The sequence below is a fragment of the Halichoeres trimaculatus genome, unplaced genomic scaffold (assembly GCF_033239565.1).
Source record: "Halichoeres trimaculatus isolate MK-OKI-2021-1 unplaced genomic scaffold, fHalTri1.1 fHalTri1_scaffold_18, whole genome shotgun sequence".
Taxonomy (NCBI): domain Eukaryota; kingdom Metazoa; phylum Chordata; class Actinopteri; order Labriformes; family Labridae; genus Halichoeres; species Halichoeres trimaculatus.
The window spans coordinates 12,829,161-12,845,993 of NW_027437196.1; the positions used below are offsets into that span (position 1 = coordinate 12,829,161).

General features: G+C 38.5%; 1 protein-coding gene across 1 annotated transcript; it reads right to left on the bottom strand.

Annotated features, from left to right (window-relative positions):
• Positions 1–170: 170 nt before the first annotated feature.
• Positions 171–16,630, bottom strand: vill (villin-like). The gene is made up of 20 exons (XM_074693329.1): positions 16,529–16,630; positions 11,548–11,631; positions 11,384–11,458; positions 11,060–11,259; positions 10,638–10,746; positions 10,192–10,302; positions 8,579–8,784; positions 8,415–8,493; positions 8,230–8,328; positions 7,996–8,149; positions 7,632–7,732; positions 7,400–7,537; positions 6,736–6,894; positions 5,424–5,603; positions 5,164–5,309; positions 4,608–4,752; positions 2,554–2,742; positions 2,251–2,319; positions 1,852–2,127; positions 171–453 (listed from the first exon to the last, which is right to left on the bottom strand). Exons 1-20 carry the CDS (start codon positions 16,580–16,582, stop codon positions 340–342), a joined length of 2,688 nt encoding a protein of 895 aa, XP_074549430.1. The 5' UTR covers positions 16,583–16,630; the 3' UTR covers positions 171–339.
• Between the last annotated feature and the right edge of the window lie 203 nt (positions 16,631–16,833).

Here is a 16,833-nt window from a genome sequence, read left to right on the forward strand (position 1 = left end):
CTTTGTTTATACTTTATTCAGCATGCAAATGACAGTATTAGGCTGAGAATCATGCTATGATCAACATAAATAATTAAAAACAGATAAATATAAAGTACTATTGGAATAATTTATTTCTAGTGCACTTAATTTGCTTGTATAACTAAACATGATCATAGTAATGAGATAGTCTTAACATCTTAACTTGGTTGATTACTCGAACTTGGTTGTTGTGTGAATAAGTTGATAGAAAGTAAAAGAAACTGATAAAATGATCCAGTAAAATGAAGAAATAAAGAACAACAGCATGTTTTACTGTCAGGTCTATCAAAGGCTGTGTAATCCAGCAGACGGTGTTTCTCAGAATAACCCAGCTTTTTTCTTCAAGTCGTTCTGCCGCCACTTTGGCAGGCGGTGGAAGTCGGAGTGAGTCGTACCGAGCAGGTTCTGAAAATCCACATCAGACAGGAAGTCCTGCAATCAGCACACAGAGGGTGGCAGAAAACAGTTAGGATGGCCTCTGCTGTTCACTCTGAGATACTACACAAACATAATTATTACCACACGTTTGGCACCTCCCACTGAATCAGTCATTCTTGAAGTCATGGAAAGATTATACAACAATGGGGCCCTCAAGCAGGCATTTCAAGAGGGACTCCACCCCTCTTTGCATAAGACACTCTACAGAAAACACTACAAAAATCAATAAAACAACTGTAAAAACAGCTGTCAAAGGATCCAAAGCATCTACAAAAAGATGAAAACAACAACAAAGAAACAAAAAACGGTGTTTGATGCTTTCCTTTGAAGTAGTTATGTTTATCTATCCTGTATTTGTTGATGCTTCGTGTTCCTTTGTTGTCAGATCAACTCTGTATCAATATCTATTGTTCTGAGCATCTCTGGTACATTGCATTTTTTGAAGTATAGTAGTAGAAGCTTTAAACTTTTAAACTTTTTGTGCGTTTTTATTGATTTCTATTTGTATTTTTTCATCTCTTTGTGTTTTAAAATCTTTTTATAGTTATTTTGTGTTTGTTTGCATTCCCACGGGAATATTAAAAAGCAATTCCACCCCTGTTTGCCAAAGATGCTCTACATCAGACACCACAAAATAGAGAAAAACAAATATACAAGAAACAGAAAGAAAAACAACACAAATTCTACAACTACAACTAGAAAGAGAATGAAAAACATGGTGTCTGATGTTTCTCTTTGAAGTTGTTTTTTGTTGTTCGCCTTTTGATGATCTGAGTATCTCTGGCACTTTGTATGTCTTGAAGTTGTCTGAAGTAATGATGGAGTTATTTGTAAAGTCTGTATGTCTTTGGCATATTTTTATTGGTGTGCGGTTGTTTTTTCTTATTTTGCAATTGTTTGCAGGCTTTTTTTTGTCTTAGCTTGGTAATTTCTTGCCTGTTTTAATATCATTCTGACATTATAAGTTAAAAAATTGAGCATGCACTTCCTTTATTAGTTTGTTGTGATATAGATAGGATGTGACTCCAGTCTAAAGCTCCCTGTAACAACAACAATAAAAATACAGAAAAAAATATGAGATATAAACAAGAAAACAAGCAATATAGTCAGAAATATTCTGTTTCATTACTCCAGATCTTTTTGACAATTTTGTGGGAAAGAAGTCTATCTGTGTGTCCTGTTATGATTCTAAGTTAGATTTTACAGTGGCCTTATAAAACTGGCTGAAATTAAGATCTTGTCTACTTTCATCTGAACTCTATAAGCTTCCAATTAAAAGCCAGTCATCACTTTTCCATCTCTGCCTGCAGCATCCACACTTTATAAACACCAAGCACACAATAGTTTCTGTGTTTGTTGTCACTTGCAGCAGATCCATCACATTGCACCCACCTCTTTCTGGCTGGGGTCCACTCCCTGCGGCAGCTCACTGGGAGACTTGTTGATGAGGAGCTCAGGCTTAAAGTACATCCCAGAGCCTCCAGTAGAGGGAGACACTGAGCCAAATGGTCTGAAAGCTGATGGGCTGGTGGGAGTGGAGGGTCTGGGGGACAGATCTCCTCCATGGAACCTGTACATTGGAGGGGAGCTCATTGGGCCCCCTGGTGCCCTGTAACCACCCCCACTCATCCCAGAAGGACTCTTATCAAGGTTAGTGTTGTTCAGATCCTGCAGACACATCACACATTGTTACACTTTTATAGAGAAATGTCTCAGACATTTTCAGGGCCATTTGTTATGTTAGTAGATCTAGTCATTGAGTGTTAGGATTGGTGCGAGTTAATCACTTACTATAGTTATCTGTGAGATTGATTCTGCAGTGCTCAGTTTTTTTTTCATCTCCTCATAGGAGTTTCCTCCCTGTTCAAAAGATCAAGTTAGTCAGGAGTGAAAATCAGTCACCATACTGGATAGTTTTCAACACTTACTCGTGATATTCATCCATATTTATATGTATGCTCTCATGTCTGAATGATCAGTAAAACAATGAGATCCCATGTGAAATTTGTCTCAATTCACAGTCATAAAATCACACTATTGGTTTACAATGCTCTACTACTTCTACATGTGATCAAAAAGGTTTAACAAACTCACGCTCCACTTATGTGGGTCCCATGCGTTGAACCAGCCAGTGAAGGTCAGAGGTTCGTATCCCTGTTTGATAAAAATGATGGGTGTGTCAAGGTCACGGCCTGCTGGATGAGTCCTCAGGTAGTCCTGCGCGCTGTTCCACGCCTCCTTGGTCTCATACTGGTTGGCGGATATTCCAACCCACAGGAATATCTGAGGGAATTTTGAGAAGAGGATAAAAAGAAATACAAAACCTAATCTTTAAGTGGTTCATGTTTTTTCTTTTCTTATAATTATGATATTAAATTTGGAAATATCAAACTTTGTAGGGTAAGGGTTGGGTTAGGGTGGTTAGGGTTAGGTTTATGTGTCCAGGGTTAGGATTGGGATGATTAAGGTGCACCTAAAGTTTGTTTCCTGCTTGAAAGAAAGCAAAAAAAAAAAAAAAAACCCAACAAGTTTCCTTTTTCCAGAGGCTGGAAAGGGACAGGTTGGCTTTTTCCCAAACTTTTCTCATTTTGCATCATGTGGTTCTTTCTTCAAAAAAATGTCTCAAGTAACAACTAGTAAGTATCAGTATTTCTTTCAGCTCAGTGGCATAGGGTGCAATACAAATGTTAAAAAGACAGATGCCTTTAAAACTAATTTGGTGGTTATGTGGCATGATGCTAGCTATCTTAGCTAGTTACCCTGCTAGCTACTTGTCGGTGTATGATAGGGTGGGAAAGTCTTCAGTAAAGCAGATCTTAGTTCAGTGTAGCCCGTAGCCTGAGTGGTCTGCATAGGCTACAAAGACTGAGCTGAATTGGCAAACAGTTTCTGTTCTTTCAGCATGTCTGAAAGAACGTCTGTGCTGACGTGGCGCAAACTAGCAGCAGCATTAGCTTAAAACATTCTGAGGTGTTACAGTTTTTGCACATTTTCTTGATTGATTTATATTGTTTTTCACAGTTTTTCATATGAGAATCAAGAAATTAATACCTGAAGATCATGATCTGAAAATTACTCATACAACTAGAGGCTGATTTTCTGCTATTAACCACAGAGTATGGCAAGCCCTTTTAACATTTAATAGCTAGTCTGGATATGTAATACAGATATCCGCAATTCAATTCCTCCTAGTCAAATTGAACATTTCAGATATCCAAGATGACATTATTCCTGTCCACAATTGTAATTTCAGATATCAACAACTTAATTCCTCCTAGGACAAATCACGCCCCTTTCCCCATTCATGTGTGTGGGGTTTCTCATTACAGATATCTTAAATTCAGTTATGGAAAGCCACAATGTGAGATGTGGATATCTGCAACTAAATTATGACTATCCATAAATCTAGTTGCAGATATCTACAATTTCATTCTGGCTAGTCACAATTCCAAATCAAGGTATCTTCAACCCCCTTCCATTAAAGATATCTATAATAGCATTTATAGATATCTTTAATTACATTTTGACTAATCAAAATGCCGTTATAGATATCTTGAACAGGGATTATGCCTAGTCAGAATGAAATTGTAGATATCTGCAACTAGATTTATGGATAGTCATAATTTAGTAGCAGATATCTAAAATCAAGTTACAGATATCTTTAAATTAATTGTGGTTAGAGATATCTTGAATTCGAGATATCTTAAACTTTTATTTTGACTAGTCAAAATGTAATTACAGATATCTTGAGACAGAGTTTCGACTAGGCGAATTGATGTTGCAGATATCTGTAAAAAGGTTCAATACGTCGTAGATTTCTTGCACAACTCTCTAGTGAACGTAGCTTTTGTTCCCCACAAAGTCCCCTATTATAAATTTGTTCTTTTTCATGGCATTTTCTAAATATCTTGTCGATGACCGCAATTGCCATTTCTTCTGCTAAAAAACTGTCAACTGATATCCTTAACGGTAATTCTGGATAGTCAAAACTGAATTATAGATATCTCCAACTGTATTTTTGACTAGTCAAAATTGAATTTTGACTAGTCACAATTATGTTGTTGATATCTATAATGTTAATTCCAGAGAGTCAAATGTAGCTATTAAATGTTAAAAGGGCTTGCCATACACCAAGTGTAACCCCTCACCTCCTCCCATGCGTCCAGCAGCATGACGTCCTCCTCGTCCAGGTCGCTCTGCGTGAAGTCATCCACCTCGGTCATCCTAAACTGGCCGCTCTGATTGGAGCATTCAAACAGCCGTGGGCAGTAGGCAGGCTCGTCTCTCTGTAGTCTGAAACAACACAGAGCTTGCTGTCATCACAGCTGTGTAATCTGCTCTGTTTATGTGTTTGTGTGTCAGGGCGACTCTGACATTAGGCACGCTTAACTGACCTTGGTGTAAAAATAATCCATGCAGATTTAAAATTAAGCTTATTAATGTCTCAAAATATGATTAAAAGGATTTTTGGACCAGTTTTTAGACTAATCCTTGTTTAAAGGTTATTCTTAATATGACGTGTTGCTTCATTTACTATGATACAGACTGAAAATGACAAATCTTGACATGAGAGGTTAGTGTTGGCTGCTGAAGACTCACTGAGCAAACGATAATCCAAACTGAAGTGAAACATCTCTTGAGATCAGAGTGACATCCTAACATTGTCAGATTTAAAGGTGTGATGTTGCTGCCAGCTGTGTTTACCTCTTGTCACTGGCATAAGGGGCTTTCCCTCCCAGAGCTATCCAGAATTCAGCTGGCTCCTGGCCTTCCATCACCACCTGCTTGTCCTGCCTGGACAGCACATCAGACATAGCTCTCCCCATCTCCCTCTCGTCCCCGCTGCAGCCCTGCAGACACAGAATCAGACATGAAACACACACGCAACTGTGTGATGATGCAAAATAAAATTTGCATCCTCTAAAATTCATTTCGTGTGAGACCTTTTTTTCTTTTTTTTTTACCTTTCCATACCACAGATAGCATACGCGGTCAGTCTTCAGCAGGAAAACATCACCGGTGTTAAGAGATGAGGCTCTGGCTGGTACTTCAGTGGCCTTTGTGTTCAGCTCATCAGTCCCTCTCACCTGGAACAACCTGGCACCTCGGGAAGGGTTGACCACACCTGGTCGACCTGTGCCACCCTGAAGGTGTACACAGAGCACGCAAACATAAAATAAAGCATTTGTTTTCTTTAATCAGTGATACCTACACAAATCTTCTTTTACACTGAAAATATGAATTATCAGCTCAGACATTATGCACACTGCTAACACTTTATAATTCTGATGAGCTCATGACAAGTTATTAATGTTAAGCTAATTTCACTTGAATATATGACTCATTATAACCACCAAATCACAAGTTAGCAATAATTTGATTGATGTATGTGTGTGTCTATGATGCTACTAGTTGAATATCTTATATCGGAATAGGACGGTTTTTTTTTTTTTTTACTTAGTCACTGCGACCTCAATGCTCATTCCATTAGCCTGAAAAAGGTAAAACACTGTATGAGTTAGCACCGAGCTAGCATGACCGCTGTTTAGTTTTATGGGTATAGCAGTTGAGCTAGCTTATTTGTTTTTAGCAATACGCTACACTATTTTGCTGGAGTAACTTTGACTGTTTATCTTTGCTATTGTGACAAATTGTGTTTACTTTATAGATTTTTTTTTAACAATATATTTTTTTATTTAAGAGAGAAACAATATGAAACTTGGTTGGGTCTCTGATCACTTTTCTGCTTTGGTAGGAGTGGGTTTGTTGTTGAATAAATAGTTTGAGGTTCTTTTTTGTTTTTACAAACTAGCTAATGACAGTTATCTAGCTATTCATCAATAGACATGCTGACTGTATTTACTTAACTGTTATTGCGGCTGCTGTTGTGTTTACATGAAATAATCAGCACCTGTCTTAATTAATCATTGACTAAATTTGAAAAAGATATCGTGTTGTGTGCTCACTTTGTGCTGTGTCAACATTGGCTCATTAGATAGTTTAGAAGCAGTCGATTGTGATAATAAACACACAAATTCAAAGCATTAATCAAAACCAAATTGCTGAATTTAAGAAATCAGTGGATTCACATTAAGTTAAGTATTATTTAGAATGTTCAATAACAGGTTACTGCATGAATGAGTCACACTCATGTTTATCTAAGGATTAACTAAACATCAATAAATGCTTATGAGGGGAGCAGTGTTGTAAAATTTCACCTTTGAATTAAAGCATTTAGTAAACCAGAAACATAATCTTCTTTGCAAAGTAGCTCACCTCAAAGATGATGAGTTTGCTTTTGAAAATAGCCATGAAGTGGCGAGGCTCCTTTCCCATGACCACCCTGACCTGGACTGGGGCTCCATTGTACTGGTTATCAATGTTTACAGCCTGGTAGGCGCAAGCTGTGATCTCGTCTTTGGTGGCGTGACGACCCTGGTTTAAAACAAGGCAGAGAGTGATTAACACAGAGCTGATTTATTTTCAGAGGAATTAAAGGAACCTGAACTCACAGATTACAATAGGTAGCAGGTTAGCAGGTTTGCTAGTACAGCCAGGTTTAACATTGACAATATCAACAAAAAAGGATAAATAACTTAATTTATGTAAAGCTGAATAAGATTGAGATGTTTTTTTTTTTTTTTTACATCACATTTCGTTCTGTGATTTCAGGTATTTTTCATGTTCCAATAAAATGAAAGTCAGAGAGTTTCAACGACTGAAATTGCTGTGTAACCTTGGCCTTTAACCATTAAAATCTTATCAGTTCATTCTTAATCAGTCTAAGTATCTTATAAAATATTTACAACTAGTAGTGCTCAGAAAAAGTAAGTATAAAGGTCATTACAATGCGACAGTGAGTGAGGCTTCTTGAAATTTTTATTCACAAACTTGTGAATGAAATATTTACCAGCATGAGAGCATAAAGCCTGACACTGACCTGCCACATGTAGAGTATGTACTGCTGCTGGTGGGATCTTTGGTAGGAATACAGCACCAGATAGCAGTCTCCTCCGTAAAACTGTCCGTATGTGCTCGGATTCACTTCAGCCAGCTCCAAGTTCTCGATACGCCACACCTGATGTATAAAAAATAAAAATAAAGACTTTCAACATTTTTCCTCTTGATACACACAGGAAGACTAAAAGTCTATCCTTTCTTTCAGTCTTCACCTTAACATCTCCAGAGCCATCATCCACCATGCGCTGCTTCGCTGCAAACTCAGGACGAGCATGGAGCTGCATCACGTCGAACTTGACTTGCTCTACCTTTGCTGTTAAGAGACCCAGAGTGCGTAATATTAGCAATAAAGAAGAAAATTGTGCTGAAACAGTGCTTAGACACCACAAAGCTCCTTAATTCTATGGTTACATGACCCATTTTATTTCATAAAGTCAGTGTATTTATGGTGCCATTGTTATTTGAACTCATTAGGCACTGTGCACTTAGAGCCTTAGAGTTTTTATGTATCTAAACATAAGCTTTTAAAGCAAACTGATCCCTGTGTGTATTCATCTGAGGTTATATAGAGGTTACCTATCTTTCCCACGCTGTGGGTGGTACCAAGACCCTGAGTTTGCCCTTTATCTTTCCAGGACTTGAACAAGTGCTTGAACATTGCTGATTCTCCACCCTCTGTCATCACCTCCACGCTGGTGCTGGAGGGGTAGTTCTTGGCTTTGATGTAGCCCTGGTAGAGAAGAACAGTATCTGTATGAGTCTGACGAGTTGTTACAGTTTCACTTGAAATTTTGTTGGCTTGAAACTCACCACTGCCCTGTTGAGAGCTTCTCGACGCTCAACCTGGGAGGCCCGGCTGCCTTTCCAAACCATCACACTGGAGCCTCTGTGGTCCAAAATGTAACAGTCCTGATTTTAAGTGAGAAGAAGAGCAATAAGACTAGGTCTACCCACTATTGTGACAAAATATTATGTATAGGACGAAGGACAGTTACAGAAGAGTGCAGCAGGTCTTGTGTCAGAGGTTGTGTGGCCACTTCTTGAACCACGAGATTCCCACTACTTTCGTAAACACTAAAAAAGGAAACAGAACAGTATTGCTTTAAATCAACCAAATATTTCAGATGTGTTGCTGCACAGATGAATCAAAAGTACTCACTGGTAGAGTCTGACCATGTTCTTCTGCACACTGTCAGGTTGATCATCAGGAGTTGCGCCCCTCAGCGGCCCACTTCTCTGACCTAGCACCGCTGTCATCACCTTCATGAGCTCCGGGGAGTCGTGCTCATTTGCTCCCTCCACAACTCCAATCTGAGCGCGACCTCCTCTCTCTCGGTCCCGGATGTCCTGAGCCAGTAACACTGCCTGGGAACAAGGATGGTTGAAGAGAAGAGCAAAATGAGATGCCTTACTTATAGAGCTATTCTCATTATCATATCTCCCTTAGCTTTTAAAGGTGGGGTCTGCAAGGATTTTACTAAAAAATAAAATTTCAACTTATACAAGAATAATCTTGCTCAATATTCACTACTGTGTATACAGTGTCTGTGTCTGCCTCAATCCCCTCCTCTGCCTGTATGTTGATGTTTTGATTGTATTGGGACGTTTCTGGGCAGAGAGCAAGCATGGTCACATCAGCCAATCACAGTGGGCAAGTGACATTGCCTTTCGATAACGATTTAAAGAAGCTATCCCAATTGGCTAAGATAGTGGATGTAACACAGAGGGAGACAAACACAACCAAAGTGAAACAAAACGTCAAACAGATAAAGCTTATTCTAAACGAGGGTGAAGCTTGGTTCGACTTGCACTCAATTTCTGGAATTTGGGGGGGGGGTTTATCTTCTGCATTGTTCACTTAACACAAGTGTTAAGTCATTTTATAGTACAATTAACCAACAAAATATACTGTTAGCATTTAAACCAGTCTTTTTTGCATTTCTTAATTAAAAAGGAAAAGGAACACTGTAAAATTTTACTGACCTCCAGTTGTCAGTAAGAGTAACAACCATACAGAAAAAAGTGACCAAGGGGTATGGCTCTACGATCTACAGGATGGATCTTTGTAGCCCACAGGGTTGTTTTTGCCAGGAAAAAAAAACACCTTTTTGACTTTTGCTGGTATTAAGGGAAAACAAGTACAAGTTACTATATTCCCTCCAGGTCTGTGTACATGAAACTTTATTTTTCCTAATTACAGCCTTTGCGATTTGAAAATTGCATTCTATTACATTGTGATGTCGGTTTAAAATCACTTAATTGTTCAGCCCTACTAACCAGGTATGTGTCAGATACCCGAGATTAGCTTATGCTAACATGCCAAGTCAGTTGCACTGCTCTCGAATGTTTCTCAAGTAGAAACGTGATGCTGCACGTGGGTGCTGGGCTACTTAGTGTGGTCAGTTGGAGGAGAAGCCCAATGTGAATGATGTGTTCAAGAACAAGTAATGGAAATTTCTGCAGACCCTAGCTTTAAGCTAACACCGGTTGCTAATAATCAGGAGAAATTCAATGACACACAGCTTTCTTTTACCAGCCAGGGCAAAAAATATATAGAGGGGGGAGGCAGTCGCCATCCCTTATGACCCTTTTGTTGAAAAAGGCACACTAAGGTGCTCTCTTTGGGGCCCAAACACACGCTAAAGTGCCTTCCTGGTTGGTGAAATACAACTTCCCACTTGGGTGGATAAAATGCACACTGTATGCCTTTTTTCTTTTCCATGCCACAAAGTAACACTGCTCTTTTCCAGTGACTCCTGGGTAAAGACTCACCTTGAGCTTCTCTCGCCTGTTGCTTTGTGGCCCATTCCACTGCACAATGGCTTTTCCTATATCCAGCAGGAATATGTCTCCATTGTTGAAGCTGTTCCATGACACCTCCACCTGCACACATACACACCAAATAGAAAACTTTGTGTTAACTTAAATTTATTGATTTCATTTTACTCATTATTTTGATACCATGTTCCTGAATTTGCTTAATGCACTGAATTGATTGTCACATTACAATAATTTTAACTTCATTTTTTAATCTAGTGTAACTCATACTTGTTTGTCTTTCTAACAACAACAGATATTGCAGATTTTGGCCAAAACCTTCTGCTACAAACAATCCATCCAGCCCTGTTAATCCTTCAGTCACAGCTCCTTGAACACCCCTGCAGGACCAGCAGAGAATTAATCCCCATCAAAGCCCTTTCTTATTCCAGGCTGCATACCTCGGATGCTGTGACATGCTTTCTCCCTTTGACGTGCAGCAATCTCAACACATTGTAGGCGTTTGTGTCAACGTGGTTGAAGCCTGAAGCCACTCCCCCTTTCTTGTAGCTGTTGAGAGATCAGAGACTAAAGTTCAGGTGCAATAAAAGAGCAGACTTTTAAAAATTCACCTCTGTTTCACATTTCGTTGGAGGAAAAATAACGAAAGGTAACAAATTTAAGAAACAGGCATGAAAATACTCTGTTTTCCTTTGCTAAGCCTCAACAAAACAAGTTTTACTTGTGTCACAATGATTCCATGCAAGGGGATTATTCTTGTAAGCCATGTCCCTGGAAGATTACAGCACAAGTGTGACTCCCTCTCTTCATTTAGACAGAATCCCTCTTCCATCTGACAAAACAGCCTCTTCCTTTTACTCACATGAGGCCGTTTCTGAAGTAGCTCCTGAACCTCGGCGACTCGCTGCCCTGCACCTCTCTGTGCTGAACTGGGCTCCCACCCAAATACTCATCCAGCTGGGTGACAAAGATGGCGGCGGCACCCTGCTCGTCCTGGGAGGAGGCTCTTCCAATCCAGTAGTGGATGTCAGATGACTTGCCTGAGCCCTTGTTCTTACTTATCTGGTGTGGAAAAAAACACAGAAGGAGACACAGTCACACTTCCAAACATAGGAACAAATCATGCATTAATCACATGTCTTCACTCATTTATGTTTAACCTTCCTGAAGGCAGCATTAAACTCACATAGAGAACGATGTAACAGTCCCCTTCAAAGAAGTTACCAAAGCCCTGGGCAGGAACTGACACCATCTGCAAGTTCTGAACAAGAGAACAGCAACAGACACATTTATTTTAGTCAAATCTGGCTCAAAAACAAGAGTTGACTACTCGTCTCAGGGCTGACTCACATTGATTGTCCATATCTGCAGGCCTGGCCTTTGGTGGACATTTCTGAAAGCGTCTTGACTGTCATCACTCATCGTTCTGCTGAACTGAAAAAAACACACACACAAAAAAAGACACAAGAGGGTATGAAAAGGCAAGATTTTGTGTCATACTATGTAATACAGTAGTATGGCATACATAAAGAGGTCTGTAAATTTATCCTTGAGGCTCATTATAAGGCAGTGAAAGACCAAAAGTAGATTTCATCCAAGTTAGTTTGGATTTGAGAAAAAAAGTTTTTGAAAATGTGTTTGACATTAAATCAGTTTGCTAATATTGGCGAAGTTGTTGACTTCAACATGGCTCAAGATGGTTTTAAAGTTGATATATTGCTTCAGATACGCCCACCTTTGCCAGTATAACAAAGAAGGCCATTAGAATGCAGCATAGCAAAATACTAAAATATAAGGATTTTTTCAACTTTGAGTTCAAATTTATATCAGTGGAAACCATTAACTTCTAAGTTTATAAGAAGTTTGCTTGATTTAAATCGGCCTAACCCTTTATAACCATATGTATATTTGCTACATAAGTTTCAGAGACCTCTATCTAGTCAACATGATAAACAGTTTATGTCCTGTTACATGTATTTTAACCCCTTGAGAGTTATCATTCCACTACAGGCCGTTTTAAAAATGGCTGCTATCATGAAATTATTCACACACTTTTGTTTTTTTTCAGGAAAAATATTCCTAATTTTCAAGAAGGTAGGGTAAGAATAACATCTAAATTGTAACTCTTTTTTTTTTTTCAAATAAAGTATTATAGGCATTTAAAGTATGAATATTTACTGAGTAATTCATTTTAAAAATGTATTTTAATTGCAGCATGTTAAAATGTTTGATACTCCAGGTATATAACATGTTTTATTTTTTTCCTAAATCATCATTTAAATTTTTTGTAATGCAGTAAACTATACTTGTAAAAATATAAACACAATTCATTTTGATAACCAAATAGAAATAGTTAATAAATTATATGCTATCTTCAAATGGCTACTAATTGTTCCAAAGATCATCGTTGTCATGAAAAATAGTTACTAAATCTGCCCAATGTGTCAAAGATGTACAAAAGAATATATCATAAACAAAATGATATAGTAATTTTTTTTTTGCTAATTTTGTCATTGTCATATATTTTTTAATAAACATCTTAGTTCCCAAAAATTAGAATTTTCGTTCTTTTTTTTCTTTTTTTTTTAACCGATTCAGGCTACATAGAACTAAAGTCTCTCATTTTGTGCTTTTTTTTGGTTTCCACCAGACTGTTTGCATAATTTTATACTAAGTGTAACTAAATGAGAAAATGGTAGTATTTGGTTTGTTTCTAGTCTTTCTATTCCCCTGAAATGCTGATGTGATAACAACACTTCTGAAGTGCATCAAAATTGCAATTTGGGTTGTGGAAAATCAAAACAGAGTTGATGAACCTGAAGTGTGAAAAGCTCTGGGTAGAGTTCAGAATTTCAATATTTCAAGGTGATCTGAATACGGTGAGTCATGGTCCAATTATAATAAGTATCCCCTATGTTTCAGATCTTCAAATAGTTTATAAAAAACATCAAATTCAAAGTCCTCCAAAGTACTTCAGTATACAAACATTTATTTCAAAGCCTCTTCCTCCTCCTCATCCCTCATCCTTTTGAGTTTCCTATCAATTCACTAGAAACAGATGTATCCGACATGACAAGTGAACCCTTTCAGAAGATTGCATCTCTGACAGTAAAATACCTCTAATCCCCCTAATGAGTGTCAGCTTGGCGTCACACCAGCCTTGAAGTTCTGCAATCAGCGCCGCTTAAACAGCCTCTTGACTGAGATATCAGAAACAACAGCCCTGATAAGCAAATGCTGCAGCAAATGCCGAGCCAAGAATATAGGCTTAGTGGTGACACACCATATGGAAACTAGCTCAGGGGGGATGTCACGCTGCCGCCAACATATCATGAATACAAATACAGGATCCACGCGCTCATGAATCGATTGTCAAATAGCTGGAGGAGCTGCAGCCGAGGTTACTCTCTAGAGAAATAACCAAGCTTTAATTCACAGCTCATACAGCGCCTCAGAATCTAATCTCTGCCCAAGGTACAGGTATAAAAACGTTGTGCTAGGCAGTGATTGATGGAGCGAGAGGTGTAAGATGAGGTCAGCTCAGTGAGGTCTGCTGTACTCTTCCTGAGTGTTTACCACACCCTTTATACTAATCTTACCAGGGATTTGGTATTTAAGTAGAAATCATCTTAATAATGAAGCAGTGACACATACAAAGCAAATATTAAAAAAGGGTTGAGATTTCAATGATATTTAAGGGCTTGGTTTAGGTTACAAAGTCAAATTTGATTTGGAGTGAGAAGGCCAACATGAAAGGCTTAGTCATGCTGTAATAACTTCAAGATATCTAATGCTATCAAAAGGTGCAGCACTATGATTAGCTTTAAAGCAATAAACAACCTAATCATGGTCGTAGTGGCCAAAGTAACAATTGTAGGATGGTAGTAACTTTGTATAACAGTTACGTAAGAGTCATAAAATTAACCAACAGACAAGGTTATAGGACAACATAACAATATCGAGCTTGAGTTTGCTAAGTTAAGCAAATGTTAGCCATCATTAGCTTGTATCCAGACCACAATAGGTGAGGCCGTAGCAGCACAAGGACTAAGTTTATTCAGTAAGGGTCAGATGATTTGGATCGTATGAACTCATCTCTCCAATTTTTAATTTTCAACAGGAAATTATGCTATTAAAAAAAAAGAAAAAAAAAGAAGAAAAGAAACAAAAAAGTACAAAGTCTTTATTTAGCCACGCTGGAAAAATTGCTAAAGCTAGCAAACTCAAGCATCTGCTCTGGACTGTGTAGACAAATAAAAATGTGCTACTATAAGCTTTGTTAAATTGTATATTGTGTGTTCCACCCTTGAATGAAAATATGATGTGTTTTGTCACAAAGCAAAAAACAGTATTTGGTATTTGGCTTTCAGCTAATTGGGGTATAATTAAATACATGAATATATTATCGTGTGTCCAAAATGTCACATGTTCCTGCAAAAAAAGTTTAAAGAGCAACAAAAACTGAGATTTTTATTAACCCTTTTTTAAAACCAACATATAAAAAAATTGCTACATTTAGCTAAAGATGTATTTCTTGTATTACATTTGACACAATGGGTGGCTTTGGCAACTTTTTGGTAAAGTTTTAAGTAAATAGGCATTCTTTCAATCCAGAAAATACTTCATTAGAAAAAATGAGTTACAAATTTTGTGACATCTTTTATGACCTCTGATCTATTTTTAAGTTAATAACAAAATATAAGTAATAATAATGCCGAACTAGTTTGATACTTTCTGTGCAAAACACGCTGTTATTCATACTGCGTACTCAGGTGTTAAAGCCGTATGTGGTGGAAACAATTCCTTGTTGCTCATGAAAAAAAAAAAAACAATATGCCGTGCCGCCTGATACTCATCTGAATATTTGAGGAAAACTTAAACAAACAGTTCATGAAAAGATCGAATTGAGGACCAGCAGCGTGTCCATTACTGTGACAGGAAAGACTGGTTTCACATCAATTTAGCTGTGGTGTCCATTGACTTAGACACAATGAGATTTGTTTAGGCTTTGTGTACATCCCAATAATGCCATCTACCCTTAATAATGGGCTTGTACAGGTGAAAAAATATACCATGAAGCTTGCGATAAATCTTTTATTTCCTGCAGTATGGTCATAAAAGTGTAAGTTAACAGAAGATGTAAAGTGTAAATTGTGATTATTGAGAATAAAAGAAAAAGATGAGCAGACATCAGAGAAATAATCTGTCGTGGAATAAAATCTCTTACCTTGTGTTGCGTCTGGTTAAATGAAAGCCTGTGTAAATCTTAAAAGTCTTAGATTAGTAAGATTTGGTCCTAATAAAGTGTCCCTGCCTTTCCCTCCCGTGAGCAAGCTGGAGTGCGTTATGGAGAGTGAGGTTGAGTGTATTTGTCTCCACACCCAGGTTTGAACACACCTGCAATTTCCTGCCTGGATATTTACAAAGCATCAACCTCAAACACGCCTCTTTTTACATTGTTCCCCTGTCACGGTTATAGCTGAGGAGCTTATTTTTAGGGATGGATGAAGGGAGTTACGACCCACAGAGTCAGGATGCTCGAGGAAACCATCAATTCCTCACCTTAGATGAACTCAGGGCTCACTCCTGGTCCTGATTATGCTTCAAGAAAGCAGCTGGTGTTGTGTTTATATCTGACTGAGCCGTCAGCGGCACAGTGGGCATTACAGGGGCCACTTCACGGCAGCTATTCATTTCACGACTGTTACAACTAGCAGATTGAGAAGCTGGACTTGAATGAGCATGGAGTGACATTGGAGAGGAATCAGAGGCTGTCTGGCTCCTTGTGTGCCTCCTCACTGAGACACTCTCAGAGAGATGCTTGACATTTTTGAAGGTTTGCCGCTCTGGGCTTTGTGCTATCCACAGAGGAGGCATTGGCAGCTTTATTTGCATTTGTTTGTCAGATGTGAAGATGCATTAATGTGGTGTATCATCCCTGAAAAGGAGAACATGCTTGTGCAGACAGGGTGTTGGATGGATGTGATGTTGAGATACAAGAGACATCAGTTATGATTGTTTCTTTTACATTAACCTTTAAACTGACAGATCAAAGATCAAGTGTTCCCTCCGGTCTAAACCCCACTGCTCTCTCAATCCAAACACTTCTGTGCAAACAACAATCTGTAACATCCAGCTGCTTCAGGTTGCAGCCACAGCATGGATCATACACCAGCCTCCGTGTTTAGGCAAACATCCATCACACACGTCTGTCTCGCATACTCCACACAATCCCAATGCCAGGAGTCTGAGAAAGACATTCTTACGTAACCAACCTGGTTTTCTCTCTTTAACCAACAGCTCCAAGTGATCAAGCTTAAGTGTTCCTTACCTTTGCCCACGGCTTTTCATGTTTCCAACCAGTCCTGTACTCCATCATGAACATACGCTCATTTCAACAATGTGGAGAATTTTCGTCCATGCATTTCTGAGGGAAAAGTGGGAAATTAAGGGGGGTGAAAAACAGGCTTGAACAATAGGCTCTGTAATGCCTAATCCACTGCAGCAGTTAAGGTGGCTGCTACGTAAGCGGAAGCTAAAAGTTCACATCAAGATATCACATGAAGCTTAGCGCCTCTTGGTTGCTCATTAACCAGTTAGTATCCATAAGGATCAGTCAGTGGTGTCTTCTTTTGA

What these genes read in the sequence shown, in the direction of transcription:
- vill (XM_074693329.1), bottom strand. Translation starts at nt 16,582, where the DNA reads ATGTTCATGATGGAGTACAGGACTGGTTGGAAACATGAAAAGCCGTGG. An exon ending in AAGACCTGCTGCACTCTTCT is followed by an intron (nt 8,329 to 8,414) that starts GTAACTGTCCTT and finishes ACTTAAAATCAG; the next exon opens with GACTGTTACATTTTGGACCA. An exon ending in AAGCTCTCAACAGGGCAGTG is followed by an intron (nt 8,150 to 8,229) that starts GTGAGTTTCAAG and finishes CTTCTCTACCAG; the next exon opens with GGCTACATCAAAGCCAAGAA.